The 22,510-nt window shown below is 41.5% G+C and overlaps 1 protein-coding gene across 4 annotated transcripts in view; it reads right to left on the reverse strand.

The window, feature by feature from the left end:
* Positions 1-22,510, reverse strand: part of Slco1a6 (solute carrier organic anion transporter family, member 1a6) — a 100,417-nt gene that overhangs the window by 48,795 nt on the left and 29,112 nt on the right. For all 4 annotated transcript variants that reach the window (XM_006506965.3, XM_011241587.2, NM_001381930.1 and 1 more), the window contains one exon: positions 11,083-11,215. In XM_006506965.3, the coding sequence (XP_006507028.1) occupies positions 11,083-11,215 (133 nt within the window). The remainder of the gene's footprint in view (positions 1-11,082; positions 11,216-22,510) is intronic.

Below are 22,510 nucleotides of genomic sequence, written 5' to 3' on the forward strand. Positions count from 1 at the left end.
TTCCCCCAAATGACAATAAAATGGCACTAAGAATGTTTCAAAACGAAAAAGAGGAAATTTCCTTTCCTGAAAGATAAAGAAATCTAAATATGGAGATGTAGTTCAAATAGTCATTGGTGCCTGGCAAGCAACAGTGCCAGGTTTGATCCTGAGTATTCTGAGCACTCAATAAAACCAGACTGGACACAGTGGGAAATGCCTGTAATCCCAGCACTCAGGATACAAGGAAGAGGATCAGAAGTTCTTGAATACCCATAACGACACAATGAATTTCATTCCACCCTGAGCTACCTGAGGTTCCATGCAAAACAAACAAACAAACAATAAACAATCAAGTCTTATGAGGTAGCAGATACCTCTATGGATAAAGATGCTTATATGCAAACCTGACAACACAGAGACGAGGTAGAGATGATCTTCTGAGGGCTGCTGACCAACTTCACATGAAAGCACATGCACCATCATCATAAACAAAATAGCTTAAAATGTTTTATTTTTTAATTTAAAAAAATAAAATAAATATAAGAAATAGATTAGAAGTGTAGTCAACTTAAATAAAAATTTGAGATTGGGTTGTGGATATTTGAAAGGCCACTGAATCTGGGAGTAAGGAAACCTAACCAGCATGATGCTTGTCACAACAGGAGATGTTCCAGGCCTCCCTTGAAAGCTGCAGGAAGAGAATCTCAATGCAGGGCCCATGTGAATACCCAACACAAAATCTAAAGTGAGGGTTCAAGTGCACATACAGAACACCTATATCCTCAGACTTGTCATCCATCTCTCAAGTGGAAACACTCACAGGTGTAAAAGAAACCAAAGAGACACAGAGGTTTAAAAAAAAAGTTATTAGACTTTTTAAAATTCTCCATAATAAAAGATGATATCCATATTCTTTCTGCCTGCTTGTAGATCTTTTTTCTCCTTAAGAAGAGAAGAGAATTCTTTCCAAGTCTGGAGAGAGCTCAAAATCACTCATTCCTGCTCAATCACCTGTTAACTCATCCTCCTGTAAAACACATCAGGGAAATGCAAATAAAAATGACTCGGAGATTCCATCTTAAACCCATAAGAACAGCTAAAATCAAAACCTGAAGCAATAGCACATGCTGGTGAGCATGTGAAGAAAAGGGAAAACTACTCCATTGCTGATGGGACACCAAACTTGTACCACAACTCTGGAAATCAATGTGGAGGTTTCTCAGAAAATCAGAAATAGTTCTATCAGAGGAACCAACTATACCACTCCTGGGCACATACCCAAAAGATGCTCCACCATTCCACAAGGACACTTACTCCAGTATGTTCATAGCAGCCTTATTTGTAATAGGCATAAACTGGAAACAGCCCAGATCTCCCTCAACTGAAGAATAGATATAGAATATGGGGTTCATTTACACATTGGAATACTATTCAGCTAAATCAAAACAAGGACATCATTATTTTTGCAGGCAAAGGGATGGAACTAGAAAATATCATCCTGAGTGAAGTAACCCAGACTCAAAAGGATGTGCAATGGTATGTACTCATTTATAAGTAGATATTTTCCATAAAGTAAAGGATATCCATACTACACTCTGCAGACCCAAAGAAGCTAAACAAGAAAGATGGCCCAAGTGAGGATGTCTGAACCTCATTTAGAAAGGGGAATAAAGTAGTCATAAGAAACAGATGGAAGGATGGATCTGGGTGGGAAAGGAGATGGGGAGGGGAATGGGAGAGATTCTGGATCAGGTGTGGAGAGAGACAAGAGAAAAGGCCAGAGGTCCACCAGAATGATCTGTAGATGGCTGGAGTGGAGAAGAGTCATCTCTAGGACACGGCAGAGACCTGGATGGGTAGGCTAACAGGAGTCTCTGGGGGTAAATTTAGCTGTGACTTATAGCAGTAGAGATATGGAAGCTGAAATAGCCACCTCCTATAGCCAGAAAGGACTCTCAGTGGAGGGATAAGGTTACCAACACATCCACAATATTTTCGACTCTAAAATTGTCCTTTATACAAGAAATTCAGGGACAAAGATGGAGCAGAGACTGGAGGAACAGCCAACCAATAACTGGCCCAACTTGAGATCGATTCCATGGGCAAGTACCAATCTCTGACACAATTAATGATACTCTGTTATGTTTGCAGACAGGAGCCTGGCATAACTGTTCTTTTTTTTTTTTTCATAGAAATTGAATTTATTTTTTTTTAATTTAATTTTATTTTATTTTTTAAATTTTTTATTAGGTATTTAGCTCATTTACATTTCCAATGCTATACCAAAAGTCCCCCATACCCACCCACCCTCACTCCCCTACCCACCCACTCCCCCTTTTTGGCCCTGGCGTTCCCCTGTACTGGGGCATATAAAATTTGCATGTCCAATGGGCCTCTCTTTCCAGTGATGGCCGACTAGGCCATCTTTTGATACATATGGCATAACTGTTCTAAGAGGTTCCACCCAGCAGATAACTGAAACAGATGCAGAAACCCACAGCCAAACATTGGACAAAACTTGGAGAATCTCGTGGAAGAGTTGGGGGAAGGATTGAGGGTCCAAAAAGGGATAGGATCTGCACCTACAGAGTCAATTAACCTCAATCCTTGGGGGCTTTTAGAGCATAAATCATCAACTAAAGATGGGCTGCACCTAGGCCCACCACACATATGTAGCAGATATGCAGCTTGGCCTTCATGTGTGTGCCCAACCACTGGAGTCGGGGCTGTACCTAAAGCTCTTGCCTGTTTGTGGAATCCATTCCCCTAACTAAGCTGCCTTGTCTTGCCTTGGTGAGAAAGGATTAGTGTCACACTGCAGAGACTTGGTGTGCCAGGGTGGGGAGATTCTCAGGGGGATGAGTAAGGGACTGGACGATTGGGGAACTAGGAGTGGGGCAGGAATTGGGTATAAATAAGTGAAAAATAAAAATGTGTGCATACACACACACAAAACCTTAACCAAATCTGTCTGTACTTGTATGCAGAATTTTCAGCTAGTTTTCTGTTGTTATTCTCTCTTAGATATGGACAACTAAGTTTATAATGTGAACACTCTATTACATAAATCCAAAGACAAAATCTCCAAGGAAGGAGCCAGGGGCAATGGTGATATAAGGAAAGAGATACATAAAAAAACAAAAACAAAAACAAAAAACCAACAAAACAAAACAGTGTGCCGGGTGGTGGTGGCGCACGCCTTTGATCCCACCACTTGAGAGGCAGAGGCAGGCAGATTTCTGAGTTCGAGGCCAGCCTGGTCTACAAAGTGAGTTCCAGGACAGCCAGGGCTATACAGAAAAGCTCTGTCTAGAAAAACAAAACAAAACAAAACAAAACAAAAAAAAGACAGTGAATTCTTGTGAAAATAACAAGATGTTCTCTCAGAAGAGAAATTTGCAGCACATGGTATCTTTTTAAATACAGCAATAAATAAATAAATAAATAAATAAATAAATAAATAAATAAATAAATAAATAACATAAGTGCCAAGCCTATTCAAGAGACAAAATGGCAAAGTTAAATCTACTACAAAGCACCAAAGAGATGGTGTTGTGTTCTGAATAGGTATGGCCCCATGGATTCGTATGGGTGAATGATTGGCCATAGGAAGTGGCACTATTAGAATGGGTAGTCTTGTTGGAGGAGGTGTGGCCTTGTTGGAGAATGTATATCACTATGGAAGTGGGCTCTGAGGTCTCATTACTACACGTAAGCTCTGCCTAGTGTAGAACACAATCTTCTTCCCCTGCCCATGGATCAAGATCCAGAGCTTTCAGTTCCTTCGTCAACATGTCTGCCTGCACGACCCCATGCTTCTTGCCATGATGATAATGGACTAAACCTGTGAAAGTGTAACCCTGCCCCAAATTAAGTGTTTTCCTCCACAAGAGTTGCCTTGGGCTTTCAGTCTGACCCTCCACCTGCACCCTTAGCAGAGCAGCATTCTTGCCCCCTAACACCAAAGGCTGCTTGTTTCCTAGGAGCTCTGCTCTAACCAGAGGATACAAGGAGGACTGCTTTAACTGGGGACACAAGCAGCTTGCTCTAACCAGAAGAAAAGGAAGCCTACCTTAACCAGAGAGAGAATTGCCTGCCTCCCAGGAGATGTGCTCAAACCCAGGTCAAACAGTTCTATGTGACCCCAAGGAGGACTGTTCCAGTATGATATACCCAGGCCAGTTAACACAACAGATAACCAGATGGCAAAAAAGCAAGCACAACAACATAAGAAACAGAAGCTAATGTAATTTGACAACATCAAAACCCAGTTCTCCTACCACAGCAAGTCCCGGATACCTTAATAGACCTGAAGAGCAAGATTCTGACCTAAAATCCCATCTCATTAAGATAAGGATTAATTTTAATCTAGAGGCCATTAAGAAGAATATAAATAGTTTCTTTAAAGAAACACAGGAAAACACAGGCCTTTAAGGAAAAACAAGTAAATCCCTTAAAGAAATATAGGAAAATACAATAATACAGGTAAAAGAATTGAACAGAAATGGTCAAAGACCTAAAAATGGAAATAGAAACAATAAAGAAATCACAAATGGAGGCAACCCTGGAGATGGGAAATCTAGAAGAGAGATCAGGAGCTATAGACTTAAGCATCACTTACAGAATATAAGAGATGGAAGAGAGAATTTCAGGTATAGAAGAAACTATAGGAAATATCAAAACATTGGTCAAAAAAAAAAGTATAAATCCTAACCCAAAACATCCAGGAAATTTTAAACACAATGAAAATATCAAACATAAAAATAATAGGAATAGAAAAGGGTGAGGATTACCAGTTTAAAGAGACAGAAAAATCAACAAAATCACAGAAGAAGACTTCCCTAACCTAAAATAAAGAGATGGACATTAAAGCACAAGAAGAGTAGAGAACACCAAATGATTTGACCAGAAAAGAAAATCCTCTAGCCACATAATAATCAAAACAAACAAAGAAACAAACAAACAGAACAAAGAAATAATATTAAAAGCTGTAAGAAAAAAAAAAGACCAAGTAACATATAAAGGCAGGCCTGTCAGAATTACACAGATTTCTCAACAGAGACTAAAAGCCAGAAGATCCTAGGCAGATGTCATGTAGACCCTAAGAGAACACAAATGCCAGCCCAGGCTATTATACTCAGTGAAACACTCAATTACCATAGATGGAGAAACCAAGATATTCCATGATAAAACCAAATTTAAACAATATCTTTCTACTAATCCAGCCTTACAGAGGATACTAGAAGGAAAACTCCAACAGGCAGAGTGTAACCACACACACCCCAAAACATGCAAGAAATTAATCATCCCATAACAAATCCAAAAGAAGAGAATCATACACACATAATACCAACTCCAACATCAAAAATAACAGCAACTATCATTGGTCTTTAATATCTCTCAACATCAACAGAATCAATCACTAATAAAAAGACAAGGCTAACAGACTGGCTGTGCAAACAGGATCAATCATTTTGCTGCATAAAAGAAACACACCTCAGAAACAAATACAGACAATACCTCAGAGTAAAGGGCTAGAAAAGGTTTTCCAAGCAAACAGTCCCAAGAAACAAGCTGTAGTAGTCATACTAATATACAATAAAATGGATTCTCAACCAACAGTAATCCTAAGAGATGAGGAAGGACCTTCCTACTCATCAAAGGAAAAATCCAGCAAGGTGAAGTCTCATTTCTGAACATCTTGTCCCAAATGAAAGGGCACCCACATTCATAAAAGAAACTTTATTAAAGCTTAAAGCATGCATTAGACCCCACACAATAATTTTAAGAAACTTCACCATCCCACTCTCACCAAAGGACAGGTCATCAAAACAAAAACTAAACAGAGAATCAGTAAAACTAACAGAAGTTATGAACCAAATGGGTTTTACAGATCTCTGTAGAACATTTCACCTCAAAACAAAAGAATGTACCTTCTCAGCACCTGACAGATCCTTCTTCAAAATTTACCATGTTATCAAACATAAAGTAGCCTCAACTCATACAAGAATATTGAATAATCACATGCATTCAATCAGATCATCGAAGACTAAGGCTGGACTTCAATAACAACAAAAATAATAGAATATATATATATATACTCATAGAGACTGAACAACTGTCTATTCAATGATGCTATGTGCCACACCACTCCTGAAGTCTGGGTGCCAGGCCCAACAGCTTGGATGCAGACCTGAGGTGAAGAGGTTCACAGAAGCTCAGTCTCCTGGAACCTTGGCAACAATGCTCCAAACCTGTCCCTGCGTTCGTCAGTGAACAGACCTGTGTGCTTTCTTTCAGTATTGTTTTATTATAGGTGCCTCCAAGAAATGACCTTACAAATACCTAAATCAGGTTGAACTTTACTCCCTGGTCTTCATCAATGTCCTAGGCAGTCCTTGAGCTGACCCTGAGCTTGGATTTTCATAAGAATGTTATTCATTCAGACAAAATGTCCCAGTGCTGACAGTTAGCAATCAGGCATCTCAGTTTGCCAGATAGGAGCTAGTATTTTCAGGGCTAGTTCAAAAGAGTAAACTTAGAATTCTCATTGCAGACATGAATGGCAGTCTATATTACCTAATAGTAGAAAGAAGGTAGGTTGTGGTTCTAGGAGGAACTAAAGTATTATTCATGAAAAGGTTAGTAGAATGGAATTCCCCTGGTGCATGTTTTTCACCAGGCCCAGAGGAATAACATAATTAGGTATTTACTAAGGGACGCCGGTGGTGGGTTTAACAACAAACTGTCATTGCATCAGACCTTTCACCTGGCTCCTGTGAATAGACAATTTTAGGTAGGGCTGTTCCTATCTCAGTTGTAAACACTGCCTGGCTCCTGCATGATTTTTATATATGCATTTTCTCTATTTTGTGTAAAGAACCATTATGCATCTCGATGTACCTTGACTGATATATTGCCTAGCTTTCTTGTTTTTCTTTTGTATAATATGTCTGGTGCTCGCTTTGAGAAATTACATTCAGATGCAGCACTCTCTCTGGTATCCGTGTCTGTTTATCATCCTCCAACTCCTTGCTCACCTGTACCGGTATCCTGGTTCCCCACAGGTTGAAGGACTGACTGAGTCCAGTCCATGGCAACGATGGTCAGGGTAGAAATAAAGAAAGAACTTAAAGGTGTTCTAGAATTCAAAGAAAATGAAGGTACAGAATAGGCAAAATGTATGGGACACAATGAAAGCTAAGAGGTTTCATAGCACTAAGTATCTCATAAAGAATCGACAGAACTAAGAGCTGGTTCATTGAGAAAATGAACAAGACTGATATAACTTTAGCCAACATAACTAAAGTGCAAAGAGACAGTATCCAAATTAACAACATCAGATATGAAAAGGGAGAGATTACTAGAGAAACTGAGGAAATTTAAAAAAAAACTCATATCTTACTACAAAAGCCTATACTCTACAAAACTGAAACTCTAGATAAAATGGGTGGGTTTCTAGACAGATACCATGTACCAAATTTAAATCAAGACCAGATAAGCTACCTAAACTGTTCCATAGCCCCTAAGGATATACAAGTAGTCATTAAAAACCTCCCAACCAAAAAGAGTCCAGAACCAGATAGTTTTAGTACAGAATTCTACCAGACATTTAAAGAAGACCTAATACCAATACTCCACAATCGTTTCACAAAATACAAATGGAATAAACACTACCTGATCCATTCTATGATGCCACAGTTACTCTGATACTATAAACTACACAAGGACCCAGCAAAGAAAGAGATCTTTGGACCAATTTTACTTATGAATATTGATAGGAAAATACTCAATAAAATTCACACAAACCAAATCCAAGAAGACATCAAAAAACATCATTCACCACAATCATGAAGGCTTCATGCCAAGGATGGAGGGATGGCTAAATATAAGAAAATATTTCAATGTAATCCACTATTTAACAAATAAAGGAAAAAATTGCATGATCATTTCATTAGATGTTGAAAAAGACTTTGAGAAAATGTTAAAACTCATGGAGAGATGAGGAATTCATGGCACATACCTAAACATAATAAAAGCAGTATACAAAAAACCAACAGCCAACATCAACGTAAATGGAAAGAGATTTGAAATAATCCCACTAAAATCAGGGACAAGATAAGGCTGCCCACTCTCTCCCTATCTATTCAATATATTACTTTAAGTTCTAGCTAGAACAGTTGGAGAAGAAAAGGAGATCACGGAGCTTATATATATATCAGTAGTATTAGCATAGTGAAAATGGCCATCTTACCAAAAGCTAACTATAGATTCAACCCAATTTCCATCAAAATTCCAACTCGGTTATTCACAGGGAAAAAGCAATTCTCAACTTCATATGCAATAACAAAACAAACAAACAAACAAACAAAGATAGCACAAACAATTCTCAACAATCAAAGAACTTCTAGGGGAATCACCATCCCTGACCTCAAGCTGTACTACAGAGCAATAGTGATCAAAACAAAATAGTGATATTGGTACAGAGACAGACAGGTCCATCAAAGGAATAGAATTGAAGATCCAGAAATAAACCCGCACACCTATGGACACTTGATATTTGACAAAGAAGCCAAAACCATACAGTTTAAAAAAAGAAAGCATCTTCAACAAACGGTGCTGGCCTAACTGGTGATATGCATGTAGAAGAATGCAAATTGATCCATATTTATCACCTTGGACAAAGCTACAGTCCAAGTGGATCAAGGACCTTCACATAAAACCAGATGCATTGAATCTATTAGAAGAAATAGTGGAGAATAGCTTTGAATGCATTGACACAGGTGTAAACTTCCTAGACAGAACACTAATGGCTCAGGCTCTAAGATCAACAATTGACAAATGGGACCTCATGAAACTGAAAAGCTCCTGTAAGGTAAAGGACACTGTCGATAGGACAAAATGGCAGCCTACATATTGGCAAAAGATCTTCACTAACCTTACATTAGATAGAGAGCTAATATCAAAAAATATATAATAAACACAAGAAGTTAGATTCCAGAAAAGCAAGTAACCCAGTTTAAAAATGGAGTACAGAGCTAAACAGAGAATCCTCAACAAAGGAATCTTGAATCCTTGAGAAACACTTAAAGAAATGTTCAACATCCTTAGTCATCAGCAAAATGCAAATCAAAACAACCATGAGGTTCCACCTTAGACCAGTCATAATGTCTAAGATCAGAAACTCAGGTGACAGCACATGCTCTTGAGGATGTGGAGAAAGAGGAACATTCCTTTATTTCTGGTGGGATTGTAAACTGATTCAACCACTCTGGAAATCAATCTGTAGATTTCTCAGAGAATTGGCCCTATTTCTACCTGAAGAACCAGCTATACTGCCCCTGGGCTTATACACAAAAGATGTTCCACCATAGCACAAGGACACTTGTTCCAGTATGTTCATACCAGCCTTATTCATAATAGCCAGAAACTGTAAAAAGCAAAACCAAACAAACAAACAAACAAACAAACAGATGTTCCTGAACCAAAGAATAAATAAAGAAGACATGGTTCGTTTATACAATGAAATACTATTCAGCCTTTAAAATTGAGAATATCATAAATTTTGAAGTTAAATGGAGGAAACTAGAAAATATCATCCTGAGTGAGATGTCCCAGATGCAAAAGGACATAAATAGTATGAACTTACTTATAAAAGAATATTAACCAAAAAGTACAAAATACCCATGATACAACTCACTGACCATAACCCACAGAGTATAAAATGTTTACCAAAAAGGAAGGCCTAAGAAAAGATGCTTCAATCCCACTTAGAAGGGGAAACAAAATAATCATGAGAGGCAGAGGGTGGTAGGGACCTGGGTGGGAGAGGTGAGAAGGAGAAAAAAGGGGAAACCCAGGGTCAGGTATGGGGGAAAGACAGGAGAGAAACCTAGAGGGCCAGGAGAATGAATATAAATATGCAAAGGGTGGGAGTGGAAGCAACTTCTAGAAAGTCCTAGACACCAGGTATGTAAAAGGTTCCCAGGACCCAATGGGGATTACCTTAGTGGAAATGCCCAAGAGTGGGAGAATGGAACCTTAAGAGACAACCTCCAGTAGATACACATGGCCTCCATTAGAGACATGGGTCCACACACCCATCTTCAAATTTTTTGACCCAGAATTGTTCCCATCTAAAGGAATTGCAGGGACAAAAATGGAACAGAAACTAAAGGAAAGGACATCCAGAGATCAGCTTAACTTGGGATCTATCCCATGCACAAGCACCAAACCCACACACTGTTACTGATACCAATGTTGTGGTTGCAGATAGGATCCTAGCATGGCTGTCCTCTGAGATCCTCTACCGGAAAATGACTGAGACAGATGCAGGTACCTATAGACAACCATTGAGCTAAGGTCAGAGATCCCAGTGGAAAAGTTGGGGGGGGGGGGGCGTGACTGAAGAAGTTGAAGGAGTTTTCAACCCCATAGTAAGAACAACAGTATCAACTAACCCAGATCCCTCTGATCTCCCAAAGACTAAGCCATCAACCAAAATGCATACATGGGCTGGTCCATGGATCCTGCTATGTAAATAGCAGAGGATTGCCTTGTCGGGCCTCAGTGAGAAAGGATTGGCTTAATACTGTAGAACCTTGATGCCCCAGGGAAATGGGGTGCTAGTGCAGTGCTTGAGGTAGAAGCAGGTGGGTGGGGAGCACCCTCTTAGAAGCAAAGTGGATGGGGGAGTGGTGAAGAACTTGTGGAGGAGGGACGCGAAAGGGGGAAACATTTGGAATGTAAATAAATCAAAAATTAATTAAAAATTAATTTGGAGAAACCATTTCATATTAACTCAGGGGAAAGTAATCCAGGAAAAAGACACAAGTTTAAGCAGTGAGAGAAAAGATGGAAAGCAGAAAGCTGATGAAGATCTAGTGAAGGAAGGAGTCAGTCATCTTCCAACTCCAGTTAGCAGCAGAACTTGACAGTTTCTGCCATGTGGTACTGGATTTATACTCAAAGAAGGAAGGGCTGTGGTATTTCCCTCTGGGACAAAAAGGAACATTGCTTCTCCCAGAGAGGAAATTCAGAGCTTCATTTCCTGTAGGTTAAAATTGAATCTAAAATATCATCAAGGACTAGAATACTCACCTGCCCATGAGGAAATGAGGTAGTGATATTATGAAACACCCTAGGCCCATAACTGCACAACCAACACCAATCATGATAGGTCTATGCAGTTTTGTTCCAAAATAACTCACGAATACAATCACCAAAAGGTTACCTGAAAGAGGGAAATGAGAATGCATGTTTTAGTAAAGTATTAGTAGCTCTTAGACAACAGCCTTCCCAACATTTGGACTCTAGGGCTCGTTGAGGTTTGTTGTTGTTTTGTTTTGTTTATTTGTTTTGTTTGTTTGCTTTGTTTTTAATTTTATTTATGTCCAGACATTATAACCCTCCTGGACTGCTCTTTTTTTTTAAAGATTTTTTAAAATTTAATTAATTAACTTTTTTATACTCCATATTCTATACCCTCCTCTCGATCCACATTCCAACTCTTCCACATCCTATACCACCTCCCCACGCCCCTGTCTCCATCTGGATGTCTCCAACCCCCCACTCCACCAGACCTCTAAACTCCCTGGGGCCTCCAGTCTCTTGAAGGTTAGGTGCATCATTTCTGAATGAACACAGATCTGGAAGTCCTCTACTGTATATGTGTGTTGGGAGCCTCATATCAGCTGTTTTATGCTGCCTGGTTGGTGGTCCAGTGTTTGAGAGATCTGGGGCATCCAGATTAATTGAGACTGCTGGCCCTCCTGCAGGGTTGCCCTTCTCCTCAGCTTCTTTCAGCCTTCCCTAATTCAACAACAGGGGTCAGCAGCTTCTGTCCATTGGTTGGGTGCAAATATCTGCATCTGACTCTTTCAGCTGTTTGGTGGGTCTTTCGGAGGGCAGTCATGATAGGTCAATTTTCATGAGCGCTCCATAGTCTCAGTAATAGTGTCAGGCTTTGGAACCTCGCCTTGTCCTAGATCCCACTTTGGGCCTGTCCTTGGACCTTCTTTTCCTCAGGTTCCTCTCAATTTCCATCCCTGTAATTCTTTCAGACAGGACACTTATGAGTCAGAGTTGTGACTGTGGGATAGCAACCCCATCCCTCATTTAAAGTCCTGTCTTCCTGATGGAGGTGGGCTCTATAAGTTCCCTCTCCCTACTGTTTGGCATTTCATCTAAGGTCCCTCCCTTTGTGTCCTGAGAGTTTCTTACCTCCCAGATCTCTGGTGCATTTTTGAGGGACCCCCCCCCAATCTCCTATTTCCTGAGGTTAGCTGTCTCCATTCTTTCTTCTGGCCCTCAGTGCTTCAGTCCTTTTCCCTCAGACAACACCAGTGAACCTGATGGTTCCCCTCTCCACCTCTCTCCTCCCTCCCCCACTGCCCACTTTCCCTCCCAGGTCCCTCCCTCCCTCCCCAATTGTGATTGCTATCTTCTCTCTCCCAAGCGTATCTGAGAGGTCCTCACTTGGGCACTTCAGATTGTTGACCTTTTTGAGTCCTGTAAACTGTATCTTGGATATTCTGTATTTTTTTTTTTTGCTAATATTGCCACATCTGATGGAGGGCTAATATCCAAAATATATAAAGAACTCAAGAAGTTAATTACCAAAAAACAAACAACCCAATTAAAGAATGGGGTACAGAACTTAAACAAGAATTCACAACTGAGGAATCTCAAATGGCTGAGAAGCACCTAAAGAAATGTTCAAAGTCCTTAGTGATTAGAGAAATGCAAATCAAAACGACCCTGAGATACCACCTTACACCAATCAGAATGGGTAAGATCAAAACCTCAGGTGACAACATATGTTGGAGAGGATGTAGAGAAAGAGGAACAGTCCTCCATTGCTGGAAATCAATCTAGAGGTTCCTCAGAAAACCGGAAGTAGATCTACGTGAAGACCCAGCAACACCACTCTTGGGCATATACCCAAAAGATGCCCCACCATGCCATAAGGGTACATGTTCCACTCTGTTCATATTGGCCTTATTTATGATAGCCAGAAGCTGGAAAGAACCTAGATGTCCCACAACAAAAGAATGGATACAGGAAATGTGGTTCATTTACACAATGGAATACTCCTCAGCTATTAAGAATGAGGACATCCTGAGTTTTGCAGGCAAATGGATGGAACTAGAAAATATCATCCTGAGTGAGGTACCTCAGACCCCAAAGGACATGCATGGTATGTATTCACTAATAAGTGGATGCTAGGGCTCATTGTTTACCAACCACCTAATATGGGGACTGGGGCTTAGAATGCTTTGGGTATTGCTTCAAATGTAAAGCAATAGTGATCCTGAAGGAAGACTTTTCCAGGCTGGAAAATCCTAAATCTCTGTTCAGGATACTCCTCCCCTTGGGTCACAAAAAAGAACCAAATACATAAGTAAATTATCTACAAACTACATAATTTCATTATGATGAAAATGTCTACCCTGTTCAAATTATACATAATAGGAAAATCAGAAAAAAAATACAACCATCTTTTTGATGACTTAGTGTACCTCTAGGTGGTCTTAAATATTTGAAAGATAAATGAAGATTTTGTATTTCTTCCAATGCTATCTCTCCTTAAACAGTTACCTAAGTAAAAGAGAATTTGCAGTAATTTGAATGGTATGTGCCCTTTCTATCTCCTTATTACAACCATTCTCTTTCACTAAGGCCATCATGTAGAATGCAATGTCCTAGAATATCTACTGTTTGAACACTTTGTGCCACTTTCTAATATATGGCTGTACCCTCTGAATGCTCTAAATCATGCCTGAAATACCTACTGTTTGGAAAAAAAGAACTCACATTATGCTAAGTTCACCTCCTCCATTGCCTTGCTGTTTTCTTCAAATAATATACTGGGAGGCATGGGGAAAGATGTAAATTTTATCCATGGTAAGAAAAGGTTGCTTGCAAAACTCCCTAGGAAATGCCTAACAAATGCTGCTTTCACTGGCCAATGTGAATCGCTTCTTTTCACAATTCTTTCTACTTAAGACTTTGCCTTATATCATGGATCACAGCCAGTGTTGTTATTACTAGTTAGTATGTTCTGCTTTAGACAGTCACCTTTAATATTTAACCTTAAGTCCATGTAGTTCACAGAAATTAGAGTTATGCAAGAAATAAAGTTTTCCATAAACTTGTATAAAAATTATTTTCAATAATCATTAACTGTACATTAGCATTTCTGTTAATGGTGAAATAGGAAGCAAAAGTGACATGAGCAGTCATGATTCTGACACCAATAGAGTAAAAATATGACTTTGACATTGTGACTGTGACATTGTGGTTGTTGTAAATACTACAACATGTCATGAAGCCAATAATTACTTGAAAAACAAATCTAAATGTTTACCTTGTTGTTAAAAAGCACAAATGTTGACAGGTTGTTTAAAGGTTCTGATAATTTTTATTCCATGTATGTTGGGAGCCGCCCCCACATTCGCCGTCACAAGATGGCGTTGACATCCTGTGTTCTAAGTGGTAAACAAATAATCTGCGCATGTGCCAAGGGTATTTTGTGACTACTTGTACTCTGCCTTCCCCGTGACGTCAACTCGGCCGATGGGCTGCAGCCAATCAGGGAGTGACACGTCCGAGGCGAAGGATAATTCTCCTTAAGAGGGACAGGGTTTCGTTTTCTCTCTCTCTTGCCTCTTGCACTCTGGCTCCTGAAGATGTAAGCAATAAAGTTTTGCCGCAGAAGATTCTGGTCTGTTGCGTCTTTCCTGGCCGGTCGTGAGAACGCGTCTAATAACAATTGGTGCCGAATTCCGGGACGAGAAAAAACTCGGGACTGGCGCAGGGAAGATCCCTCATTCCAGAACCAGAACTGCGGGTCGCGGTGATAGAGGTTCCCGTAAAGCAGACTGTTAAGAAGGATTCAACTGTATGAATTCAGAACTTTTCAGCTGGGGAACGAGAGTACCAGTGAGTACAGCTTTACGAGGTAAGTCTGGTCTTGAACTTTCTAAGGAAATTCAAGACAGTCTATCAGAAGTAAAGTGGAATATGTTTGGCCTTGAATTTTTTCTGGTGTTAGGAGCCCTTTTGTTCCTTTTCACATGTTATCAAGTGGTTAAGGCAGGGCGGATTCTGGATGAAATTCAGGACAAGCTATCAGAAGTAAAGTGGGGAGAGAGAGTAGGAACAAAGAGAAAATATGGTACACAAAATAAGTATACAGGCCTTTCCAAGGGTCTTGAACCCGAGGAAAAGTTAAGGTTAGGTAGGAATACCTGGAGAGAGATTAGAAGAAAAAGAGGAAAAAGGGAAAAGAAAAAAGATCAATTAGCGGAGGTCTCTAGGAAAAGGAGCCTGTGCTCATCGCTAGATGGGCTCGGGGAGCCAGCTCTTAGTAGCTCTGAAGCAGGTGAAGAATCCTCCTCTGAGGAAACAGACTGGGAGGAAGAAGCAGCTCATTATGAGAAAAAAGGGTACCAGCCAGGTAAAGTGCTAGCTAATCAGTTAAGGAAGCCAAAAGCGGCTGGCGAAGGCCAGTTTGCTGATTGGCCTCAGGGCAGTCGGCTTCAAGGTCCGCCCTATGCGGAGCCCCCGCCCTGCGTAGTGCGTCAGCAATGCGCAGAGAGGCAATGCGCAGAGAGGCAGTGTGCAGAGAGGCAGTGCGCAGACTCATTCATTCCCAGAGAGGAACAAAGGAAAATACAACAGGCATTTCCGGTCTTTGAAGGAGCCGAGGGTGGGCGTGTCCACGCTCCGGTAGAATATTTACAAATTAAAGAAATTGCCGAGTCGGTTCGTAAATACGGAATCAATGCTAATTTTACCTTGGTGCAGTTAGACAGGCTCGCCGGCATGGCACTAACTCCTGCCGACTGGCAAACGGTTGTAAAAGCCGCTCTCCCTAGTATGGGCAAATATATGGAATGGAGAGCGCTTTGGCACGAAGCTGCACAAGCGCAGGCCCGAGCAAACGCAGCTGCTTTGACTCCAGAGCAGAGAGATTGGACTTTTGACTTGTTAACGGGTCAGGGAGCTTATTCTGCTGATCAGACAAACTACCATTGGGGAGCTTATGCCCAGATTTCTTCCACGGCTATTAGGGCCTGGAAGGCGCTCTCTCGAGCAGGTGAAACCACTGGGCAGTTAACAAAGATAATCCAGGGACCTCAGGAATCCTTCTCAGATTTTGTGGCCAGAATGACAGAGGCAGCAGAGCGTATTTTTGGAGAGTCAGAGCAAGCTGCGCCTCTGATAGAACAGCTAATCTATGAGCAAGCCACAAAGGAGTGCCGAGCGGCCATAGCCCCAAGAAAGAACAAAGGCTTACAAGACTGGCTCAGGGTCTGTCGAGAGCTTGGGGGACCCCTCACCAATGCAGGCTTAGCGGCCGCCATCCTCCAATCTCAGAACCGCTCCATGAGCAGAAATGATCAGAGGACATGTTTTAATTGCGGAAAGCCTGGGCATTTTAAGAAAGATTGCAGAGCTCCAGATAAACAGGGAGGGACTCTCACTCTTTGCTCTAAGTGTGGCAAGGGTTATCATAGAGCTGACCAGTGTCGCTCTGTGAGGGATATAAAGGGCAGAGTCCTTCCCCCACCTGATAGTCAATCAACTGATGTGCCAAAAAACGGGTCATCGGGCCCTCGGTCCCAGGGCCCTCAAAGATATGGGAACCGGTTTGTCAGGACCCAGGAAGCAGTCAGAGAGGCGACCCAGGAAGACCCACAAGGGTGGACCTGCGTGCCGCCTCCGACTTCCTATTAATGCCTCAAATGAGTATTCAGCCGGTGCCGGTGGAGCCTATACCATCCTTGCCCCCGGGAACCATGGGCCTTATTCTCGGCCGGGGTTCACTCACCTTGCAGGGCTTAGTAGTCCACCCTGGAGTTATGGATTGTCAACATTCCCCTGAAATACAGGTCCTGTGCTCAAGCCCTAAGGGCGTTTTTTCTATTAGTAAAGGAGATAGGATAGCTCAGCTGCTGCTCCTCCCTGATAATACCAGGGAGAAATTTGCAGGACCTGAGATAAAGAAAATGGGCTCCTCAGGAAATGATTCTGCCTATTTGGTTGTATCTTTAAATGATAGACCTAAGCTCCGCCTTAAGATCAACGGAAAAGAGTTTGAAGGCATCCTTGATACCGGAGCAGATAAAAGTATAATTTCTACACATTGGTGGCCCAAAGCATGGCCCACCACAGAGTCATCTCATTCATTACAGGGCCTAGGTTATCAATCATGTCCCACTATAAGCTCCATTGCCTTGACGTGGGAATCCTCTGAAGGACAGCAAGGGAAATTCATACCTTATGTGCTCCCACTCCCGGTTAACCTCTGGGGAAGGGATATTATGCAGCATTTGGGCCTTATTTTGTCCAATGAAAACACCCCATCAGGAGGGTATTCAGCTAAAGCAAAAAATATCATGGCAAAGATGGGTTATAAAGAAGGAAAAGGGTTAGGACATCAAGAACAGGGAAGGATAGAGCCCATCTCACCTAATGGAAACCAAGACAGACAGGGTCTGGGTTTTCCATAGCGGCCATTGGGGCAGCACGACCCATACCATGGAAAACAGGGGACCCAGTGTGGGTTCCTCAATGGCACCTATCCTCTGAAAAACTAGAAGCTGTGATTCAACTGGTAGAGGAACAATTAAAACTAGGCCATATTGAACCCTCTACCTCACCTTGGAATACTCCAATTTTTGTAATTAAGAAAAAGTCAGGAAAGTGGAGACTGCTCCATGACCTCAGAGCCATTAATGAGCAAATGAACTTATTTGGCCCAGTACAGAGGGGTCTCCCTGTACTTTCCGCCTTACCACGTGGCTGGAATTTAATTATTATAGATATTAAAGATTGTTTCTTTTCTATACCTTTGTGTCCAAGGGATAGGCCCAGATTTGCCTTTACCATCCCCTCTATTAATCACATGGAACCTGATAAGAGGTATCAATGGAAGGTCTTACCACAGGGAATGTCCAATAGTCCTACTATGTGTCAACTTTATGTACAAGAAGCTCTTTTGCCAGTGAGGGAACAATTCCCCTCTTTAATTTTGCTCCTTTACATGGATGACATCCTCCTGTGCCATAAAGACCTTACCATGCTACAAAAGGCATATCCTTTTCTACTTAAAACTTTAAGTCAGTGGGGTTTACAGATAGCCACAGAAAAGGTCCAAATTTCTGATACAGGACAATTCTTGGGCTCTGTGGTGTCCCCAGATAAGATTGTGCCCCAAAAGGTAGAGATAAGAAGAGATCACCTCCATACCTTAAATGATTTTCAAAAGCTGTTGGGAGATATTAATTGGCTCAGACCTTTTCTAAAGATTCCTTCCGCTGAGTTAAGGCCTTTGTTTAGTATTTTAGAAGGAGATCCTCATATCTCCTCCCCTAGGACTCTTACTCTAGCTGCTAACCAGGCCTTACAAAAAGTGGAAAAAGCCTTACAGAATGCACAATTACAACGTATTGAGGATTCGCAGCCTTTCAGTTTGTGTGTCTTTAAGACAGCACAATTGCCAACTGCAGTTTTGTGGCAGAATGGGCCATTGTTGTGGATCCATCCAAACGTATCCCCAGCTAAAATAATAGATTGGTATCCTGATGCAATTGCACAGCTTGCCCTTAAAGGCCTAAAAGCAGCAATCACCCACTTTGGGCAAAGTCCATATCTTTTAATTGTACCTTATACCGCTGCACAGGTTCAAACCTTGGCAGCCACATCTAATGATTGGGCAGTTTTAGTTACCTCCTTTTCAGGAAAAATAGATAACCATTATCCAAAGCATCCAATCTTACAGTTTGCCCAAAATCAATCTGTTGTGTTTCCACAAATAACAGTAAGAAACCCACTTAAAAATGGGATTGTGGTATATACTGATGGATCAAAAACTGGCATAGGTGCCTATGTGGCTAATGGTAAAGTGGTATCCAAACAATATAATGAAAATTCACCTCAAGTGGTAGAATGTTTAGTGGTCTTAGAAGTTTTAAAAACCTTTTTAGAACCCCTTAATATTGTGTCAGATTCCTGTTATGTGGTTAATGCAGTAAATCTTTTAGAAGTGGCTGGAGTGATTAAGCCTTCCAGTAGAGTTGCCAATATTTTTCAGCAGATACAATTAGTTTTGTTATCTAGAAGATTTCCTGTTTATATTACTCATGTTAGAGCCCATTCAGGCCTACCTGGCCCCATGGCTCTGGGAAATGATTTGGCAGATAAGGCCACTAAAGTGGTGGCTGCTGCCCTATCATCCCCGGTAGAGGCTGCAAGAAATTTTCATAACAATTTTCATGTGACGGCTGAAACATTACGCAGTCGTTTCTCCTTGACAAGAAAAGAAGCCCGTGACATTGTTACTCAATGTCAAAGCTGCTGTGAGTTCTTGCCAGTTCCTCATGTGGGAATTAACCCACGTGGTATTCGACCTCTACAGGTCTGGCAAATGGATGTTACACATGTTTCTTCCTTTGGAAAACTTCAATATCTCCATGTGTCCATTGACACATGTTCTGGCATCATGTTTGCTTCTCCATTAACCGGAGAAAAAGCCTCACATGTGATTCAACATTGTCTTGAGGCATGGAGTGCTTGGGGGAAACCCAAACTCCTTAAGACTGATAATGGACCAGCTTATACGTCTCAAAAATTCCAACAGTTCTGCCGTCAGATGGACGTAACCCACCTGACTGGACTTCCATACAACCCTCAAGGACAGGGTATTGTTGAGCGTGCGCATCGCACCCTCAAAGCCTATCTTATAAAGCAAAAGAGGGGAATTGAAGAGATTTTACCCCGAGCACCAAGAGTGTCGGTGTCTTTGGCACTCTTTACACTCAATTTTTTAAATATTGATGCTCATGGCCATACTGCGGCTGAACGTCATTGTACAGAGCCAGATAGGCCCAATGAGATGGTTAAATGGAAAAATGTCCTTGATAATAAATGGTATGGCCCGGATCCTATTTTGATAAGATCCAGGGGAGCGGTCTGTGTTTTCCCACAGGATGAAGACAACCCATTTTGGATACCAGAAAGACTCACCCGAAAAATCCAGACTGACCAAGGGAATACTGATGTCCCTCGTCTTGGTGATGTCCAGGGCGTCAATAATAAAGAGAGAGCAGCGTTGGGGGATAATGTCGACATTTCCACTCCCAATGACGGTGATGTATAATGCTCAAGTATTCTCCTGCTTTTTACACTAACTAGGAACTGGGTTTGGCCTTAATTCAGACAGCCTTGGCTCTGTCTGGACAGGTCCAGACAACTGACACCATTAACACTTTGTCAGCCTCAGTGACTACAGTCATAGATAAACAGGCCTCAGCTAATGTCAAGATACAGAGAGGTCTCATGCTGGTTAATCAACTCATAGATCTTGTCCAGATACAACTAGATGTATTATGACAAATAACTCAGCTGGGATGTGAACAAAAGTTTCCGGGATTGTGTGTTATTTCCATTCAGTATGTTAAATTTACTAGGGCAGCTAAATTGTCAAAAAGTCTTTTTCAGTATATGTTACAGAATTGGATGGCTGAATTTGAACAGATCCCTTCGGGAATTGAGACTTCAGGTCAACTCCACGCGCTTGGACCTGTCCCTGACCAAAGGATTACCCAATTGGATCTCCTCAGCATTTTCTTTCTTTAAAAAATGGGTGGGATTAATATTATTTGGAGATACACTTTGCTGTGGATTAGTGTTGCTTCTTTGATTGGTCTGTAAGCTTAAGGCCCAAACTAGGAGAGACAAGGTGGTTATTGCCCAGGCGCTTGCAGGACTAGAACATGGAGCTCCCCCTGATATATGGTTATCTATGCTTAGGCAATAGGTCGCTGGCCACTCAGCTCTTATATCTCACGAGGCTAGACTCATTGCACGGGATAGAGTGAGTGTGCTTCAGCAGCCCGAGAGAGTTGCACGGCTAAGCACTGCAATGGAAAGGCTCTGCGGCATATATGAGCCTATTCTAGGGAGACATGTCATCTTTCATGAAGGTTCAGTGTCCTAGTTCCCTTCCCCCAGGCAAAACGACACGGGAGCAGGTCAGGGTTGCTCTGGGTAAAAGCCTGTGAGCCTAAGAGCTAATCCTGTACATGGCTCCTTTACCTACACACTGGGGATTTGACCTCTATCTCCACTCTCATTAATATGGGTGGCCTATTTGCTCTTATTAAAAGGAAAGGGGGAGATGTTGGGAGCCGCCCCCACATTCGCCGTCACAAGATGGCGTTGACATCCTGTGTTCTAAGTGGTAAACAAATAATCTGCGCATGTGCCAAGGGTATTTTGTGACTACTTGTACTCTGCCTTCCCCGTGACGTCAACTCGGCCGATGGGCTGCAGCCAATCAGGGAGTGACACGTCCGAGGCGAAGGATAATTCTCCTTAAGAGGGACAGGGTTTCGTTTTCTCTCTCTCTTGCCTCTTGCACTCTGGCTCCTGAAGATGTAAGCAATAAAGTTTTGCCGCAGAAGATTCTGGTCTGTTGCGTCTTTCCTGGCCGGTCGTGAGAACGCGTCTAATAACACATGTAAATGGCTCCCTATTCACCTAAATACTTCAATTGCATGTAATTAAATGTCATTGGATTTTCATGGTGAGTTCTCTGCATAGAAAGACAAATATCCACTTGCAAACTTATACTGGCACTCTGACACCTGTGAGGTAAAAGTCATACTCAAGAGTAAGCCACAGCCTCTACTCATTTCTCATCCTTGCACATCTCTCCAGGCTCATGTTCTAGCAACATCCAACTCCCCATAAAACTAGGCTGACTCCATGCCCACAAAAAATGATTTTATGCTTCATCTTCTGTCCAAATCTCCCCTTCACATTAACCTCACCTTTTCTTCTTCTGGAAAGCCTTTACTCCTTCAGGAATCTTTCTTCCCTTGCACAGCTGTGCCTTGTAGGACCTTGGATAATCAATAAACTACATTTCCTGCATCTAACTCACAGAACACCAGAAGAATTTGTGTAAGGTCTATGTGCCACACTCATCCTGACTTTACTGAAGGCTTAGGACATGGATGCAATCATAAGCACTGAGCACCTTGACTCTGCGAAGCAGGACAGATCATCTTCAGTGTGTGTACCTTCTTCTCAATCCTAATTTTTCTTGCCATTTTTATCAAATACATTAAAGACAATTTCACCTTGAATGAGGTAAAAGCTACGGTCAAACTTCTAGGTCTCTTGGCTTATAAAGGGAATATTTCCTTCCTTCATCCTTTGTACTCTCATGTGTTTATGAGTTGAAGTTCAAGGTATTGTGTCTGACACAACTCAAACACAGGAAATTTTCTTTATCATTCCCAAGAACTACGAGTGAAGAGCTGTAACACTCAGAGATACAGTAGTGGGAAGAGAAACATTTGCTCTCTCCTTCGGAATGTCAGTTTCTCTGAGTCCCAAAGTGACCTTCTAAAATGCCAAAGAAAAGGCACTAGCTTCTCTCTGAGTTACCAAATGATAGAACTAGATATTAATGTTCATCATCTCTTGCCCCCTCCAGAGAAGCAGAATCATG

The sequence above is a fragment of the Mus musculus genome, chromosome 6 (genome assembly GCF_000001635.26).
Source record: "Mus musculus strain C57BL/6J chromosome 6, GRCm38.p6 C57BL/6J".
In the NCBI taxonomy this organism is placed as follows: domain Eukaryota; kingdom Metazoa; phylum Chordata; class Mammalia; order Rodentia; family Muridae; genus Mus; species Mus musculus.